General features: G+C 38.9%; 1 protein-coding gene across 2 annotated transcripts in view; it reads right to left on the bottom strand.

Annotated features, from left to right (window-relative positions):
* The window catches only part of IA-2 (tyrosine phosphatase IA-2), a 392,148-nt gene extending 391,767 nt beyond the window's left edge, over positions 1-381 (bottom strand). For both annotated transcript variants that reach the window (XM_090411727.1, XM_090411728.1), the window contains exon 1: positions 70-381. In XM_090411727.1, the coding sequence (XP_090267853.1) occupies positions 70-148 (79 nt within the window). In that variant the 5' untranslated portion in view covers positions 149-381. The remainder of the gene's footprint in view (positions 1-69) is intronic.
* Between the last annotated feature and the right edge of the window lie 19,241 nt (positions 382-19,622).

The following is a 19,622-nucleotide window of genomic DNA, read 5'->3' as shown; positions in this document are numbered from 1 at the left end:
CTCGAGGGGGGACTCGCACTTAAAAGTATCGAAACACATTACGTAATTTTTTTTTCTGTCTCTACTTACCCACACTGCCTTCGCTACGAACGCCACCGACGACGTACCAGCATATCACAAGCACGGCAAACCGCACAGAAGGAAACATGGCTCTCTCGAACGGTCGCAAACCTCTCTTCGTCTTCACTCCATACCGAAGCCACCGTCGATGGTCCGACTGTGGTAAAAGGGCTGCCTGATTAATCCAGGCCTTGTGCACCGAAACCCTACGGAATGCCGGGGATGAACAACGCGAGAAAGAGGGGGGGATAGGAAGTGAGTGCTGTCAGGCCTAATTCGGAAACTCGGGAGATGGTAAACTGAGCGCTCACTGCCAAGGCCGAATTATCAGGTGGTTGAGAGTAGCACAAATGGCGGCCTCTCAGCTGAGTTAAAACCCGGATGACGACGTAGCGGAGAAAATGTTTGACGTCAGAGGATGTCGGTTTTTCGAAGAGAGATGCGCGTGCATGTTTTCGGCGGATTGTAGGAAGGGGGGGGGGGGAGGAAGGCACGGCAACACAGACAGCTAAAAGGGGACGGGCTAACAAGTGGATGATAATAAAAATATTCTAACTTCGAGTTTCATCTTCCTAACGAATAATCCGAAAGAAATTTGGGATTCTGGTTTCAGGAGTGTTTGATACGGCGTGGTGAGAACATGAGTAAGATATTTGGTGACTTATTTACTGAATTTTTCATTCTCGAAAAATCCAGCCATTCAATATTAAAATTACGGAAGGGGTATAACATGACAATACTTCGCACAGCTTTTATACAGGGTGGTCCGTCACGAAGGGGTTTAAAATGTGTATAACTCAAAAAATCTCCAGGCTCTGTATTTCATTATAACGAAAAAGAAAAAAATAATTAATAAATAAAAAAGTTATTAAATATTTAAATCCCTTCCCGATTTAGAGGCTACCCTGTATAAGCGACTTCTGTTTATAGATACAGAATAACGTTACATGATGTTAATGTATCATATTTATAACATATATTAAATTAAAAAAAAAAAAAACTTAAAATATCCAATAAAATAAAATTGGGGGGAGCGGATGATACCAGCATGGCTTCGTCGTCTCTATTCGTCTGCATGTCTATAACAGTACTGCACTGGCTAGACTGATTTTGAAGAAATTTGACATCGCATCGTTATTATTGTATTGAACCATTTCGTGGGCAACTGTTAGTATCCAAATCATGCAGAATACCATAACATGGGATTACGTGCTACGCCGGTTATACCAAGCCTCTATAGATATGTATGCGACGTCATTAATTTGGGGGAGAGAAGTCCGACCACACTTTCTCGTGCCTCCCCCCCTGTATCCTTGAAGCTCTTGACCAAATTTCTTAAGGTCCGATTTCAAGGTGACTAACGTGGCAACGACATCCAATTTTCCAATGAAGAGTCAACCACAACGTCATTAATTATCAATGCAACTGACTGAGGGCATGAGACACGCATAGAACAGCAATGATTTCCACAATTGTCATTAATACTTCCTCGCTAATGATTAATAGTTATGAGTGATAGCAGGAGTGACACGTCCTGAGATTTAGAACCCTAAAGCCATAAATATCATGTAACCGAGAAAAGCAGAGTTGGTTTGTTTGTTTTTAATTCTGTATATGTTTTTAGAATTTTATATACAGGAAGTCAGAAAACTTATAACACAGCAGTGCCGTGTGTAAGCAAATGGTTAGAACATACAGAGAAAGATGATGGCCAGTTCGGTGTAGCAGCTCCCATGGAGTCTATGGGAAGTGATTGGAGGAGGGTCCTCTATTAAGCTTATAATCCTGCTGTGTATACAACCCAACATTCTGAGTGCACCACTTCAAATGTGAGAACAGTATTCTAATGTCAGGAAGAATAGGAATTTATGAATTTGGGCGGAAGAGAAGTGATGTTTATACGAAAAATAATCCAGGCTTTCTGAATGTCGAAGAGGACATGAGACGTTGTGATAGGATTACTTAGATGTAAAAAGTTCATCCAAGAAAAAAAGCTCATCTTGATTGGAGATCTGCTCTGATAGGATGCATTTTAATGAACTTGGATATTCGAGATCGAACAGAAAAATGTGTTTAGAATTAATACCCATTAAAATTAGGCAATAAATATACGCTGGCTCAATGTCCTTTAATAAAATTTCCCACCTAAAGATCATCATAAACATCGTCTGGATTCGAACCAGCAGATTGTTAGTTGAAGAGCTGGTGCGTTAACCACTCAGCCAACCAGGCCGGCAAATATTGTTTAAATCGGACCATACGTGGTGGTAAAATCTCATTCAAAATGAAACGAAACTACATCTTCCTGGTGACAACAAATTATCCAAATAAGCGAAAAATAGTTCTTACTTCATTTCTTTGATAACGAACAATATTCATTTATCACGGAAAAAGTAATTTGTAATTATTCTTCAGCAATACAGAATAATGCTATTCTTATTACTGATATTACATTCGTATCATTTTTACAGTTAGATGGGATCATACACATCAAAAACGCAGTCCCGCGTGGTTAGCCTAGTTACTATGCGCTTCGCAACCATGTGCCTGGGGAAAGAGTGTCCTGGGTTCGATTCCCGTCGACGAGGTGAGGAGCTTAAGAATCTTCCTCAGCCATAGCCAAGTTAGCCGGTCTTGGGCGTGGACAGCAGGTTTTTTTCCCCGCAGTTTATCTGGGGTTTTTCCATCCCGCAAGCAGGCAAACCGGCCCCGTGAACACAGGGATACAGTCAGGAATACCGACCCAGCCATAGGCCTGATTCGTCAGCTATGCCGGTTCCGGAGCCCGGATAAAATTTGGGGGGGGGGGGGGGACTTAGATGGTGTCGTACATTCCCGTAAAAATAAAAAAAAGGGGGGAACTTACGCTGTATCATCACACGGTAATTAATTGACAAACATATTTTGAAGACATATCATCATCCGGAGGGGATATGAGAACGCAAATGTATAAGAACAGTAAAGTTTCTGAAATGCATTTCAACTATAAATATACGAATCCAACAAAGCAGTCTTTGTAAACTAAACTGGCTAGCTTAGAATTACAGCCTAAGTCAGCAATTCCAGTGCAAATATGTCTGTTAAATTTAAATTCTAGATTCCACTCGCATTTAAAATTTAACAGGAACAACGAAGCTCTCACTTAGTTTTCCGCTAAAAAGGAATGGTGCCAGCTAATTCCCAGTACGATTCAGACCTACAATCATCGGCAGAAAATTCTGATCTTTTAAGTTTATGGCGGTATTTCTTCGTCAGTGAAGAAGGCACATCGATTGCGTAATTATATCAAGGAACACCTCAGCAGCCAGATCGTACTGTTCGAGAACACAGCGGCAAATATTGTGTGTGTGTGTGGATAAATTTCCCAAGAAATAAATACACTAACAGATAAAGACGCAGAATTCCACATTATGCTTCCGTAGCCGTAAGCTGTCACTTGTGGTTGGTGAACAAACAACTTGCCACTGTGAACTCTTCTTCCCATCAGATTTTATTCATTCTTTTGGAATTGATAAAATGTTTGAAATATATGTAGTTATAGAATCTACGATAGAAATACAAATACGAAAAAATATTTTTTTTTAAAAAAGTTGGATTATTGACATTAAAACTGTATCTAAAATGTATATGAAATTTTATAATATTCTAAATTAACTCAGAAAAAAAAAAACTTTCACGCATTGTATCTCTGAACACGTGACTGTGACGCGCAAAGAGGAAGTAGTACAAGGAAAAGCAAATTCCTTTTCGCGAAATAAGCGCCCAACCTATGGTCGTCTGTGCAAGAAGTTAATTCTAATCCACTCACATACCACAGACGCTTCGAGGACCACGAGAGAATTCGTATTTTTCAAAATAATAGTTTTGTTCAATTTTTGTTTGCTATCTTGTGTTAATCGCGCCCATACCATAAGCAAGATAGGTCATGTTGGAATGCGCTATAATCACGTAATCCTTTCTACTGCAACAATTTGTAGCAATTCTTATCACCAGTTATCAGCAAGAAATGTGCCTCCACGCGGCATAAGATGCTCGGACTAAATTGAACCAACAGATAGGAGCTACAGTTCCATGAAATGCGAATGATACTTCTCCTGAATGACTGCTGGCAATTACTATCGTCAGCGAATCTGAAGCCACACGAGGTAGCTTGCGACCGGAAGTGACCGCGAATAGCGGAAACTGGGGTTTGGTTGTCACGAGACCTAAAAGAAGATAAGAATGCAGCGCTTATAGGAAACTACTAGCCTCGGAGCCAACTGTTATGGCCAATATAATTAAAAATAACAAATTGCCACGTGATAAAAGCAAACAGAATCGTTCTGCTGATGTTTTGAACACCCTCGCTTCCACCAAGAATTATTTAATTCAACAGAAAGAAATATTTTTCACATTTTCTTCTAAGCTTGAAAATTATTTCATCGTATTAAGTAGTTTTTCATGATTCACTTGTCAAATCGCGTAATAATATTTTTTTTCAAAGTGACTGGTAAATTTTAAATTAGTTTTCTTTCCTGTTTTTAAAAATATTCATTTTGAATCCCTCATATTTGTGTCACAAATATATGAACTATTCTGACCCGTTATATCTCCCAATAAAACAAGTGAATGCTTAACATTTATGCAGTAATTTCTGTTTTCTGAAATTATTACAACAGACATCACAACGCAGCCACTAATACATTCTTTTTTGCACATCTTTGGTTGGACAAACTAATGAATTAATATACATTAGTGGATGATACGATTTTTTTTAAGAAAAGGTAGTGTCGTATATTCTTTATTGTAAAGTTAGCGGATTTGAAAAGCTCAAGATATTAATACCGTTCCATTCAACAAAACACTATTCATCCTTAGCGCAATTGAAAGAACTGATATTACTGTATGCCCACAGATGCGAGACCCTTCGACACTTCTGCGCATGTCAGAAGAAGCAGAATCTATTCCAATAATAGGGTAATCAATGCGTTTCGTGGGATGAGTTGTTTATTATTACACGTCGGAAAATTAACTTCTTTTATGATCATTATAGTTCTTAAAGTGGTTACTATCTTGCTTGTATAACAGTCGGAAAAGTTTACGTATAAAGCACGTGATTTCGCGTGTTGGTGACCAATTCGTACGTCCTTCATTTCTTTCTCCCCTTCAACATGAATTGACTCTTCTTGGCAGTCTGCCAACGAGAGCTCTCGCTTCTGTGGTCGGACAGTATGTCCTTCAATTGGAGAAGGCCTGAATTTGATTCTCGTCGTTACGAGAGGAATGTTAAAATGTTTTCCCCCCCTCAATTGAAGGGGAGTTAGCGGACCTCATACGGCGTTAGGCTGGGTTTTTACTCCCGAAACTTAGGTTTTTCTTCCTGCATACAGACAAATGGCCAGGAGAATACACGCAATTTGCATACAAAAATGCGCTAGTGGTGATGATGGCAGATGGCGTTGTGTGTGTGGCTGGTAGACTAAGTAGTGGAAATAGTGAGATGTGTGTTGTAGAGTGTCCTCCCTCGATGAGTCCTTGTAAGCATCATGTAATAATAATAATACAACTAGTACTGTCAACAAACTAGCGCCATCTATGAGTCTTCACTGGCTTGTTTGGCAGACGGGATAACGTATTCTGGTGGACCAACAGCTTGTAAGTTAAAATCCAAACCTTCATTGGCTTTATCAATGCCTTTAAGCGATTGATGAGTTTCGTTTTCTGGTAAGATAACCACCATGCTTATTGGAGGACTGAAGCGGTTTGAAGAAAGGTCCAAGTCTGGTCTCTTGAGAAGATTTAACCCTTAGTTTACCTATGATACCAAATATGCAATAGGTTACACTCTTTCGTGGGTGGAATACACATAAAAATTAGATAAGTGGAAAAAAAAACTCCATTAAAAATTCATAATAAAAACAAACTATCAGTGGTTGGAACCATATGCTGCTAGCAAAACCAGAGTGAAAACATAAAAGAGCATAGCAATTAATATCACAAGTTTCCTCTGACCCTGCAGTTCGTTTTGGTTATAATTATGACATGAAAAGCTTCAAAAAATCTTTAGTACAATCATCCGATAGATGAGCGCAATTTATAAGGGTTCGATAATTCATAAGCCATGTTACAAGCTTTTTGAAGCCTCTTAAGGCAGCCGATAAACAAGGCTGATGGTCTTACATCGGAAATGAAATTCACTTATAGCCGTATGGACGCCCTTCAGGCAATAAACGCTTCCAAGAATGACTAGAATTTCAGTCAAATCCCAGCAGGTTAGAATTTCTGACAAACCTTGACTAATGCGATTTATAGAGAACTTATATTTCCAAAGTGAATTCAGTTTGGTAAGTTTCTATTCAATTTTCTATTTTAGTTTCCTTTCAACCTTGCAAATACCAATGAATATTCCTCTGAATAATCAAAATGAACTGCATGTTGATCAGAATTTATTAACCGAGCACTATATTGTGTGCGTGTGTTTGTCTCCAAATATCCGTGTTTAGTTTCAGATAAAACCAATCGATAAGGCCGTTTCCATGGTTACTTGTTTATGACATCCGTGGTGCTCCCAAAGGGGCTAACTTTTGGGACTATGCACTTTGTGTGTCTATGGTTACTCTGCTATCAGAAGGCTTCTCACTTATTGACATTATGAAGAGTGGAAACCGCTGTGGTAACTTGTCCGCTCTCCTTCAAACCTACTCCATGCATTCTAGTAATCGATTGTGCCATATAGGTTGCGTATCTGCAGTTCACATTTTATCCACGAAAGTCTCCGCGCGGCTTTTCAAGATGGTTTAAATTAAAAGTGATTTATTAAAATTCTGTCATGGTTGAATTCGCAAAGAACTACTTTTTTTTTTTTTTGTAAAACAGACCAGAGAATGCAAGTACAGACAGGTATAACAGATGTTAGATGTGGATTCACCATTACCAAATTCATACTCAGAACATGAACTTGGCCTCAATGGAGGCCAAGTTCATGTTCTGAGGGACTAAAATATAAAGGAACATAGTGAGAAAGAACTATTCAAGGATCCGAAAAAAATCGGATCCCTTAATAGTTCTCCGGTTGTGCAAACTACTAAAGATGCCTAATTGATCAAATTAACAGTATTAGCGTGTGTCCACAAACAAGTTAAGCTGGTCAATTTGGGATAACTTTCAAATGCCAAGCAGTAAAACAGGCATTTGTTTATGGTTTCAACTTTGCTTTTCAAGCGATTGAAATTGAAGCACTTCCTATAGGGGAATGTTTCAATCTCAACCCCTCCAAATGTAAATTCCCCCCTCTCGTTTTAAACCTTCCAATGAAATATCGTATTGCTTTTACCACCATAATCCACAACCTAATATTTTTAATCCGCTTAGCATACAAAACTCTGTTTTGGAACCAAAAAAGGCTACTCCACCATGATCTAAAGTGATTCTGCAGTTTACATACAGTTTCCGGTATAATTGCTTCTGCACGCAGCGTCATCTGAACCTATCTTTTACTGGGATTTATTAAAATCTCGGTATAAATCCAACTTTTTCCACTTTAGCAAAAGTTGGTTTCAAATGCCGGGCTGTTTTACTGCCCGCATTTGAAAGTTATCCCAAACAGATCAGCTTAACTTGTTTGTGGACACACGCTAATACTGTAGTTTGAGATGACTTAAAAAGAGTTTTTTTTTTTTTTTTTCCAAAATTAGCATCCTTATTTTGATTAACTATTCCAATAATCTTCACAGCACAGAATAATCGAATACATTCCGTAAGGTAAACGTAAAATCTTAATTTTCACATTACGATTTAAGTACATGGGAAAAGTCCCATAGTAACCATCCTCATAGGTGATATTCCCACCACGAAGTAATTTTGTGTTGATACAGCATAAGTGAAGACATCATAGAAAAAGTATCAAATGACTTTTTAACTCGTGGATGGCATCAACAATTACCCGTGATGCTGCAGCAGAAAAACATGCTAAGCGACGACTTGATTTTGTTTGTTTTCATTCAAATTTTGGAAATCTATTCGACGATATTTTATGATTCTCTTTCATTACACGCGTACGTTGAGTAGTACATTAAATCTACGTTGAAATTTAAGAAAAATGCATAATAAATAACAAAATTCAATTTTAACAAGTTAATTCACAAATTGTGTAAGGTCATCATTTTCATCATTGTTTCCTTTGTCAACTCTTCACTTTCCTAAAGATTCAAACGCAATCTCGGTAAACACGTTACCTTGCGAATTACGATATATTCCGAGAATCGAATAGCAATGGGCAAAAGTCAGCTTCATAATATATGAATTGGATTTGTGTTTTTCATGAAGCCAAAGCATTTAGCATATTTAGACGTCAGTGGTTCTTGTGTAAGCTACAAGTGACAATAAACAAATCAATAGAGAGTCCTAGAATTGTGTGGTGGGAGAAATGCTGTTCGAATGTGATGCGTGCAACTGCAACCATCTGTTATTCTCCGACAACTTTCTTTGGATGTATTGCGTCTTTGTCATAATTTAATTTGATGTTGAACTATAAATAGAATAATTCTGACAAAAGAAAGTCCATCCACTATGTCCGCTAAGTATTATTATGATTCCTATCACTTCGATCGTTGTGTCAGCGAAGCGTAAAAGGCACTACCAGGAACATTTATCTGCTTGAAACAGTTTCCCTATAATGGGATATGTGTTTATGGGCTGGTAACGATCGTCCATAGTCGTGAAACGAAGTCATAATTGCCGTGTTTTTCGTTTGTGTGTATGGGGGGGGGGTGCAGGTAAAGGTTAATGACAGGACCTCCTTTTAAGATTCCCATTAATAATTAAACAGCTCAAAATACTGGGAGTAGAGTGTACTCAAAATGTGTACAGGGTGGTTCAAAATTCCACGTTCGAACTTTGAGGGGAGGTAGAGAACATCAAAATCAACCCTATTCACATAGGACAGCATGACTGGAAACGCCACCCGAAAGTGATAGGTGGCGCTGTTTCCCAGCGCTCCAGGTGAGCAATTGGGGCTTCCTCATTCAAGCTTTCGACGTTGTACAAAGAACATGCATCGTTTTACGAACGCTGAGATGGCAGACATGCACCTCGTTTACCGTATTATGTATCCAACTACTATTGACCTGTTCAGTTACGCCTAATCAAGTTTTTTACACTACTTACTGCCTTGTGTTATTTCTGTATCTTTGTGTCCCTGTTAGTACCTTCCGGTGGCGTTTCCAGTCATGCTTTCCTATGTGAATAGGGTTGATTTTGATGTTCTCTACCTCCCCTCAGAGTTTGTACAAGGAATTTTGAACCACCCTGTATATCAGTGCGTGTGTAGACATTTTGAAAGATGTAAGATTCAGTCATAAAAATATCCAAATGAAAGCAACATTGTCAATATGATAGATCGTGCTACGGACACTGTATACAGTTAAATCGACACTAAAATATTATACAAAACAAAATTGGTATGCAATACTTTTTCAACAGTCAGGTTTTCGAAGCCATCGAGAGCCGGCCTAATCTTAATAAGAACGACTGTATGTCGGGGTACAAGTTCGACACACTGCGCACCGAAATTACGCAGGATAACAATAAGGTACAACAGCGACGCCTATAGTCAAGTTTTATAAATAATCGTCCGCGGTACGTATTAAATTGCTTCGGCTGTATTGTCAGTAGTACAATACCTGCCATTGAATTAGACACCTTTATGCAGATGAATGTAAACGTCACTAACGCAGCGTATATGCAAATTAGTTGATCACGTGTTCTATGAAACTATTTAAGAATGCTACTGGTTAGTAATGGTTAACAGTATTGATCACAATGGGAGAAACAAAGGATCTTTCGATGGCCAATTGTGAGTGCTCGTCTGGCTGGAGCCACGATTTTGAAAACAGCAGAGCTGACCGGTTTTTCAAAAGGTGAGATATCTGGGATTTGTAATCAGTGGGAAAATAACCCACTTTGCTTAATTAACTATTGTCCTAAGACAGTCTGCTACGAAGAACGAGATCGCTGTCGTGTGAGAAGGTGTGTGCGGACGAAACAGAACTTCCTGCATGCAACTATGGATGGAAGCATTTAATGAAGGCTGCTTCCGACCCATAGCTCACCGATCTATGCGGAACTGAAGAGGATCGGTATCGGCAATTGTATGCCTGTACGGAAACCACTGATTTCTGCGAAGAACCGTAAAGTTTGTCTACAGTGATGTCAGAAACACCGTAATTGGACACACGAAAAAAAAGTCATGTGGCCCGACTAGTTACGGTACACCCCGTTCTTTAGCGACGGTGGGAAGAGAGTTTGGCGGGATCCCCATGAAGCAATAAACCCAGCTTGCTTTGTCAACACAATTCAAAGTTCTGGAGGTGGTGTCGGGGTATGGGGGCATGTTCTGTTGGTATGAAATGGTCCCTGATATTGCTGAAAGGTCGGATGTCTGCCGAAGAATATCTGAACATTGTTGCCCAGGATGGAGTTGATGAACAACAATGTTAAGATATTCCTCGGAGGACATCCGACCTTTCAGCAATATCAGGGACTCATTTCATTCCAACAGAACATGCCCCCATACCCCGACACCACCTCCAGAACTTTGAATTGTGTTGACAAAGCAAGCTGGGTTTATTGCTTCATGGGGATCCCGCCAAACTCTCTTCCCACCGTCGCTAAAGAACGAGGCGTATCGTAACTAGTCGGGCCACATGACTTTTTTTTTTTTTCGTGTGTCCAATTACGGTGTTCTTTTGTATCATGATTTTGTATCCAGCAGGTGACGTGGACAACAAAGCTACTGACCATCGTTCAAGAATTGTTCAGCAGTGGTACAAGCGAGCATATGATAGCAAATTCCACCATCTTCCCAGGTCATTCCACCGTCTTCCCAGGTCCCAGCAAAAGCCCGGATCTGAATTCCATTAACAATATATGAAATATTCGAAAAACAGATCCGGGAGTAAAGTTCTCAAATCTGAGAAAGTTAAAGAGACTCTCTAATGAACGCCTGGTATGCTGTACACGTAGATGCAATCCATCACCTTGAGGTTAAAGGAGGTCCAGTCCAATAAGGTATTAAATAAATGTTTCTAATCAGCGGCCGCTATGTGTATCTCGGAAATCTTAAGAAACGTCTGGTATAACAAACAGTGTTTTTAAAGCTGACTTAGTAATAAACTATTATTGGGTCATTACATGCAGCATCAATGTATCTTTGTGCAGTCTCAATATACATGAAGTAGTTTAAACCCGTAATTAACATAAGCAAATTATAAACCTGGATTCCCAGAACTGGGAAAGTGTTTATTTTGTAAACTTAATTTCCACAGATTTAGAATACTCTGTATACTACTGTATATTCAATGAAATTATTTTAATTACATTACAGGATGAAGCGTACCTATTGAGGAGCTCTCAGGAGGGTTGGAAATGTTAACGGAGAAACAGACAAGCAAGATTTCTTTGTGAAAGGTAAGGAGAGTAAGAGGTTTTTTTCTGCACCTCCAAGGAGAAGAATATTCGGTAAATATTATCTATTGTGTTGCATCGAATTTTGTGAAAGGAGTACAGCTAGCGTTTAGAAGAAAAAGTGAAAATAAAAAAAATTCTGAAATTGGTATTCTCAATTTCAGAATTCTATTAAGTTAAATTCTTAAATTTCTCTCTCTCCCCCCCCCCACAAGCCTGCAAAACCTATAACAATTCAATGTGCGTGGCAGGAGGGAGGGAGGGAGAGGGAGAGAGAGAGAGAGAGAGAGAGAGAGAGAGAGAGAGAGAATGTTGATATTTTTTCTGAAAAGCTAGGTCTAGTCTTGGGAGAATTTTTCATAAGCAACACTGTTTCAGAGTAAAGGGATTAGTTTAATGAAAGACGAATAGTAGCATCGAGTTACCGTTAATTAGCAGTTCCAATTAGTGAATACTTGGCATTCTCTGCCTCGTGTTATTGCAGGATTAGTATAAACGAAGAGGAGAAATGGTGAATGACAGTTGTAATGCCTTGGAAATGTCAAGCGCATCAGCAGATTTCTCCAATCCTTTCCATGGCAAGCATCCAGAAGAGTAATGGAAGCGAGAAGACCTGTTGTGGATCTTGACTGATAGAATTCATCGGTGGCCACTAATTAATTTCCAGTTCTCCAGGTGTTCACGTAGTTGACAACTGAAATGAGAGCAAACAAGTCTATAGTTTGGTGGCACATTTTTTGCCATTAGCTGAATATGTGCTTGTTTCTAGTAAGTGTGATGAATGTCAGCTGCGTATGAATGTAGAACAGGTTTTATTAGTTCAGGAGCACATAGCGTAAGCACAGTCACATGCAGTGGCGTAGCTAGGGGGGGGTCTGCCCCGGGCGGCACTTTTGAAGGGAGACAATTTTATTTTTCGACAACTCTTCTATTTATGTTAACTTAGTAATTTTATTACTTAATAATTAGTTTAACAGCTATACTTACAATTAAAATAAACAGTGTTTTAATTTCTTTCCCTACGTCGTTTTGACTTTTTGTAATATTTTTGGTATGTATTGAGAGGGGCGGCAAAAGCTCTAGCTACGCCACTGGTCAGGAACAAAAACATTTTGCTATCAGGAACTAAAACATTTTGCTCCTGTGGAGGGCAGGTGGTTTAACACTCTTCGAACGTCTTTAGGCATTCAGGTTGTTCACACTTCTTTCTGGAGGAAGGAAGCCAAAGGAGGCATATGGTGTAATGTTCCAAGTATAGCTGGAGATAATTTGTCTTGGTCGTGTAAGAACGAGTTGAATGTGAAGAATGGTGCCACACAACAAGCTTAGGGAATGGTGCAATAGTGTAAGCTGGATGAAAATAAGACAGGAGATGGACAGAAATTACGCCAAAATGGCCTTCACAAGAGAATAACTACACAAATAAGATCTTCTGAAATGGTTTAGTGTAGGCCGCAAGTTCAAGGACACATCTTTTCCACTGGAATTTATTACAAAGAATTTATTGGTAGTCACTGTAATGTCAAATATTTTTCCATCTCCATAAGTTTATGTGCAGCTACAGTGACTAATTTGGATAAAAGGGTTCTTACTTAATTAGACACAGAAGGTTGAGTGAAGAGGTGTGTATAATGAGTGCGCGATGGATTATTTGCATTCCTTGGTTACTGTCGTTTCTAAACGAAAAAAACGCAGTAAGAAGAATGTTGACAAGGAAATAGACAGAAAGTACATCAAAACAATTCATTGAAAAACGAATAAGAAAAAAGCAATTAATCGAACAAGAAAAATAATAGAAAAAGCAACTGCTTGAAACATATTTCACTGTATTGACGTAACTGTGAATTATATTTTAAATAATAAATCTTGTTATAATTTTTGGTTTTTCTTTGCAGATTTACTTATTTGTTATAATTCACAACCCACTCTCAACATATGAGGCTTTTGTGGTCCTAAGTGCACAGTTACAGTGGTTTGTTTGTTATTTACTTCATAATTTACTGACATAAGATAAGGGTGTACTATAGGCTTTGTAATCTCTCGTGTGTAGGAGGTTGACCCACCACACACGATAATATATTGCACTTATTTCATGGCTTAGGAACAGTAGAATTCGTAATCTCTCTCTGGAGGATAAGAGCAAAGTAGTTCGATGCTGGAGAGCGCAGTTTCCTAAGGGATAAAACAAATAACAAAGCAAATGCTGGATAGGATTTATCATTTATTTTTTTAAGCTAAAACTGAAGCGATTCGGAACTAAATTGAGATATCCTAAAAACTGACTGTGGGAAAATTGAATTTATTTTTTACGTGATAGTAAATATAGCGTACTTCATAAAAAACGATTTATAAATATATAGGCTTTATGATGACCAACTTTTACAACATTGGAAAAATCTACAAGAATCCGTAAGTGTTGAGGAGCATTTTCATGACAACGACTTCCAATGTATGTTTAAATTATTAGCATTACCGAACGATGAAGCACTCAACGTGATGACTATTAAGTGGTACGTATACATTAGGGAATAATATTGTAAATTAGAATAAAATAATTACTAAAATCCTAGATGATTACCTAATCATATTGTAGTCATCTTAGGTAATGTGAAATAATTGAATGAAAATATTAAAACGATATTTGCTTGTATGAAAAGAAATTCAACGGACAATTTTTGATCATTAAATGTCAGTCGCCGAATTACTTTTTCGTTGAGTTCTGGATAACACTGGATTGCCGAATTTGAATAAATTACTGTTCTCCAATGTTAGACCTAAACAGGTTGTGGTGCACATGTCAATAAGTCTATCTCTTGAGATAAAGGCTATTTTAGTGGTCTGTTTTTTTTCTTGTTTTACTCCGAGGGAAACCAGAATCACTGATGCCGATCTATCTGCATCTATTTCGACCTACAGATCTTGTTAATGGAAATAATCAAGCACATTCCTCAACGTAACGGTTAGAAGGCACACGACTGTCTGATGACAATTATCATCTGCAAATACACTGCTTGGAAATAAGTCAACGGACACACCAACATAGGCAAGGTGATCGTGCCCTGTAACGATTTGTAGCCGGTATAAATTGGAGGAATGTGATGTTCCCAAGTTCGTGGTTCGTGTCCCGATGAAATGGCTGTGAGAAGGGATTTGAAGTTTGAAAGAGGCATTGTGATAGGATGCCATGTTGCAGGCCTATCTGTTCGGCAAATTGTGCCATCCTAGGTCAACAATCAGTGATACCATACTAAGATAGAAGCTCAGGGAATCAACTGCAAGTGCTACCCGCAGTGGACGATCAACCACTCACTGAAAATAACCGCAGGGTGTGGATGAAGGATAATACACCCTCGGTCAAAAAAGAAACCGAACTTTTCGAAAATAGAATAAACTAGTGGCGCCACCCGTTGTATCTTTTTGTTCTCGAAAGTGACAACCTTCATTAGTGTTGTGTCAACTGTTTATGACATTTGTTTCATTAGAAGCCGAGTTCTAGTGCCAAGAGTGACAATGTGGTTTGACGAACGGTCGAAAAATGAATTTCAAACAGAGAGTTGGGATTGACTTTTGTGTTAAACTTGGTAAACGTTTTACCGAAACGCATCAAATGCTTCAAAAAGCACACGGCGATGAATGCTTATCCCGTACTCAAGTTTACGAGTGGTTTCAGCGTTTTTCAAAGTGGTCGAGACGCTTGAGGACGACGAAAAGCAGGGCTGTCCAAAAACTGGACTGAGCGAAGTTAACATCCAAAAAGTGCGTGATTTCTTCAAAGAAAACCCGAAATTGACCGTGAGATTGGTTGAAGATTAATTGGGGATTCCAAAATCAACTGTGCACAACATTTTGATCGAGAGTTTGAGCTTTCGTAAATTGAATTCGCGATTTGTTCCCGACAAGTTGACTGACGACCAAAAAATGTATCGAATTGACCACTGTAAGGACCTCATTAAAACTGCTCGTAAAGACTCAAACTTCCTTGAAACGATCGTTACTGGTGACGAAACGTGGTGTAGAATATAGAATTATTTAAGCTTTTATTATTGTGGTCTCCCACTTAAATGAAAAACTAAGAATTATGATCGCTTTAATAAGAAACACTGCAGGCGATGAAAGGCCAAAATACAAATTGAACTTTTTGAGTGCTTTGGCATTCATAAGAAGGGAGATATGAAGGCGTGCAAGGAAACTATAGAACTACGTATAACCAAGTAAGTAAAAAAAAAAAAAATTCTTTACCCTTTCCGCTAGAGCATTTACTGCTAAGCATCCCGAGCTGTGACAATCAAGGTCATAGTCGTAGAAGTATGGGCAACCAACGGCTGTCTCGCCGTTCAAGGCCATACGGACAACGCTAACCAACAGAATAATTCTCCGATTTTACCTTGGAACATCCGGGAGTATACTAAATGTTAGCCCACATGAATTTAAACAAAGAACATGACAAGTTTTAAAAGAAGTAAAGGTCATCTGGTCTTACATTTCGATTTTTTCCACAAAATACTGAATAAAATCTTCCAACAATTTCTCTCCACCGAAAGAATCGGCACGCATAACAATAAATATCAAAATATGCAATAATGCTTACTGTAGCACAACGATGTCTCTTTTATTCACAGGCCTCTAACCTTCAAACAACAAAGTGCGAATTGAGAGAGAGCTTACAAGTTAGAGACCTTAGCAACACATCAGTGAATAGCACAACAGAGAGATTTCGATGCTAATATGCTTCTACATTTATTTGTCCATATGGTCGCATTTGCTTTCATGATATGACCAAGTGGTGTGGACAGGCAACGTTCTAGTTAAGAGAGCGCATCGAAATTCGCGTGTAAATGGATGTTACACATTGAAGCACGCTGTTGGTGGAATGCAGAAGTAATTGCGAGCAAATGATGTGCATTCGATCATGCATACCTGATGCCGCGTGGAAGCACAGAACGATGAAGAGTTAAGAGGAGACAGCAATATTGATCTCAGTGGTTCCTGTCTTATATCTACTGGTGGCAGTGTGTTGTGTAAAAGATTGAACCTCGTTAGAATGAGTTATAACAAATACTGGCTTTTGCGAATCTTCGGCTGGCGATAAACAGTCTTTCTTTGACACATTCGTCAGTTATGTAATCATGTTGTACGCAGTCATCTTTTACATTTAAATGAAAGGCGATTTTTTGTCAGCGGGGCGTACATTTGCTGCGTTATTGGTTAGCCCAATAAAAGATGACATATTTAAGAACATTCGCATTTTAGACAGTTTAATACTCATTCTAAATCTCAAACCAGGATTCCGGAGAATCTAGATTCATACCTCTTTACAGAGTGCACATACGTATCATCTTAGTTCAGGGATGTTTAATGAGAAAGGTGTTAATCGTCATTCTTGAAAGACAGACCAATGCTACAGTATACTTGAGCCTCAAGAGAATGGTGTGAGAAACATAACAATCTCTCTGTTCTAGCTAATCCAGTCACCAAATTCCTGTCTCATCAGGATTCCTAGGATACGTATACAGAAGTTTCCAACTTGGATATTTCATAGATCTATGCAAGATATTCGTGTACCAATACCTACCTATATATACGTACAGTGCAGATATCTAATCATTTTGTAGATTTAATGTCTCGACGTGTCAATAGTAATCGCAGAAAAGGTCGGCCTTTCTTGTATTAACAAAAATAAGAACGAACTAATAGGAAGTAGGCTACAACTTACAATTACAGCTGACGCACGCACACATCAGGGCATTATAACCAGAACATTAGATATCTGCATTAATTTATGGCTGTTGGTCGACAAATATTGCATGAGATTTCGCAAGCTGGATACATTGTATACTACTCCTCTAAGAATCCTGATGGGTATAGGAATAGGTAGAAAATATGTGTACAGAGAGAGAGAGAGAGAGATTCAAGCTCGTAGAACCTTTCCATACCATTATCACATTTCGATTCCATCTTCTGATTACGTGATACTCCTGATGCTCGCTATTCTCAAGAATTCCTGGAGGCTGCACTAGTATTTACCAACAGCATGGCTTGTTGACTTCAGAATACTTAATTTAGGTTAACAACATGCTTAATGAAGCGGAGTTGTCGTGAACGAACATTATCTATTCATTTTGTTATAAACACCGTTAGTATTTATATCATCGCTTACTATAACCTAATAATAGATACAAGCTTGGCATGCGTGGTGGTGAGGTGCTATACTTTACTTGGTGTGTCTTAACCAGGTAGTCTAACTGTAAGTAACTTGGCCTAAAATCTATGTTAGGATTCTTCTTCCTAACATAGATTTTAGGCCAAGTGGCTTGTTCCGGTCTCATGCATCTTCTTGATCTTCCGATTCTTCTTTTTCCACTTATATTTGTATAATAGTTTGTAGTCTGCTGTTGTCCATTCGATTTAAATGTTCTATCCATAGTATGAAGAATTAATGATATGAAATGATTTAAATAAAAGTTGAGAAGGAGAAACAGTGGGTAATCACTAATTTCTCGTACCAAGCTAAGTTTTTCTTGACGCCGAATTGCTAACACAAGCCACTGAGTCGTACACTGAGGCCATATACGCTGAGGATTGCCTCCAAAGAAATCCACGCTACCTAAGTAGCATGCTACAGATGGTATTCCCCGATCGGGTGTCCCCTTCGTAGCACACTCCGAGATGGCCTAACAGCTTACGTTGGTTGGAAAGAATTGAATTCGAATCCCATCCAGGAAGCCAAAGATCTTTAAAAGGACTTTTCAATTGAAGGTGAGTTAGCTGGCCTCATACAGAGGTGGTAATGTTTCCCTCCAGGTACTGGTTTTTCCTTTCAGTCGTTTCTGAGGGTGGTTCACCATTGCTTTCCCCAACCCCCAATTTTATCCTGGCTCGGGACTGGCATATAGCTGGGACGATTTCATGACTGTAATCCATATGTGTTCATGGTCCCGGTTTTTCCTGGTCTGGGGGACGAAAAACCCGAGTTTCCGGGTGAAAAAACCCTACCTCCGTATATGATTGGCTAACTCACCTTTAGTCGAAAGAGACCAAATAAAGGTTCCCCGCGTCACTGACGGGAATCGAAAACCCAGGTCTTTCCGACCAAAGGGCTTCGTCTATACTGAAGAAAAATCACATTTCCTCCGGAAATGCGATTTTTCTTCCCGTGAAACAAGCCAGAAAAACCCAAGTAGCTGACAATCGTAATACATTTTCATCGTAACTTCAGCCATATGAATCCTAAATCAATCAACTGCTGTACTTCCTAGGACTTCTTAAGTAGTGGTTCTTAATTAATATACGTTCCTCGTAGGCTGATTACCGAGTTCTTTCTCGTAATCCCCTTCGTAGCACAAAGGGGATTACGAGTAAAACCGCAATAATCAGAGCCTTATTGTCTCCATGTAGGGCAATGCATTCTTCGAAAGAATCTCCAGGTAAGAGGTACCAACGTGTGTTCAGTGTGGATGAGAGGATACCGTATCCACGAGAACAATCCGCATACCAGGATACCACCACCATCATCCAGTTTCATGCTAAACGTGCAGCCTGCTTGTCCTGAAACTGGTTGGATGGTCAATGTGTTGGCTCATAAGTACGTGTAGATAATAAGCGTTGATTTTTTCGATGCTAGATAAACGCTTCCATGAAATTGAAAAGTAAGTAAAATAAATGACGTCATCGTAGTGTTGATCGTATATCTTGCAAGCTTTATGTCGCAATGGTGAGGTAAGAGAATCACGATTACAGAGATAATTTATTTCATACTAGATCAATTGATGGACACGCTGTATGACAATCTGGAGATAATACCACTTCCCATGATGCATCTTTCTGCTTGTAAATGTGTCTAATATAAAAGATGTAATTGAGTTCAAGACGAAGGAAATCTTTCCTTTTTTGATTTTGCTGGAGTACAAAGCAGGCAACCTGCGTTGGCGCAAGAAATGCACAGGAGGCGGCCTCTCTTAATCAAGTGCAAAGAAAGAAGAACAGAAGAAATTAATTAAGAATTTGTGTAGCCGTTTCCTTAGTCTTTATAACCGCCTCATTTAAGCCTTGCCAAGCAAGAAACTTCAAGATTTTCTTACACTATTAGCATAATAAATTTGTAGATGCTAAACATTTTCACT

This window comes from Typopeltis vanoorti, chromosome 22 (assembly GCF_054136105.1).
Source record: "Typopeltis vanoorti isolate ZY-2024b chromosome 22, IOZ_Tvanoo_1.0, whole genome shotgun sequence".
Taxonomy (NCBI): Eukaryota; Metazoa; Arthropoda; class Arachnida; order Uropygi; family Thelyphonidae; genus Typopeltis; species Typopeltis vanoorti.
This window is presented reverse-complemented; position numbering and strand designations above follow the sequence as displayed.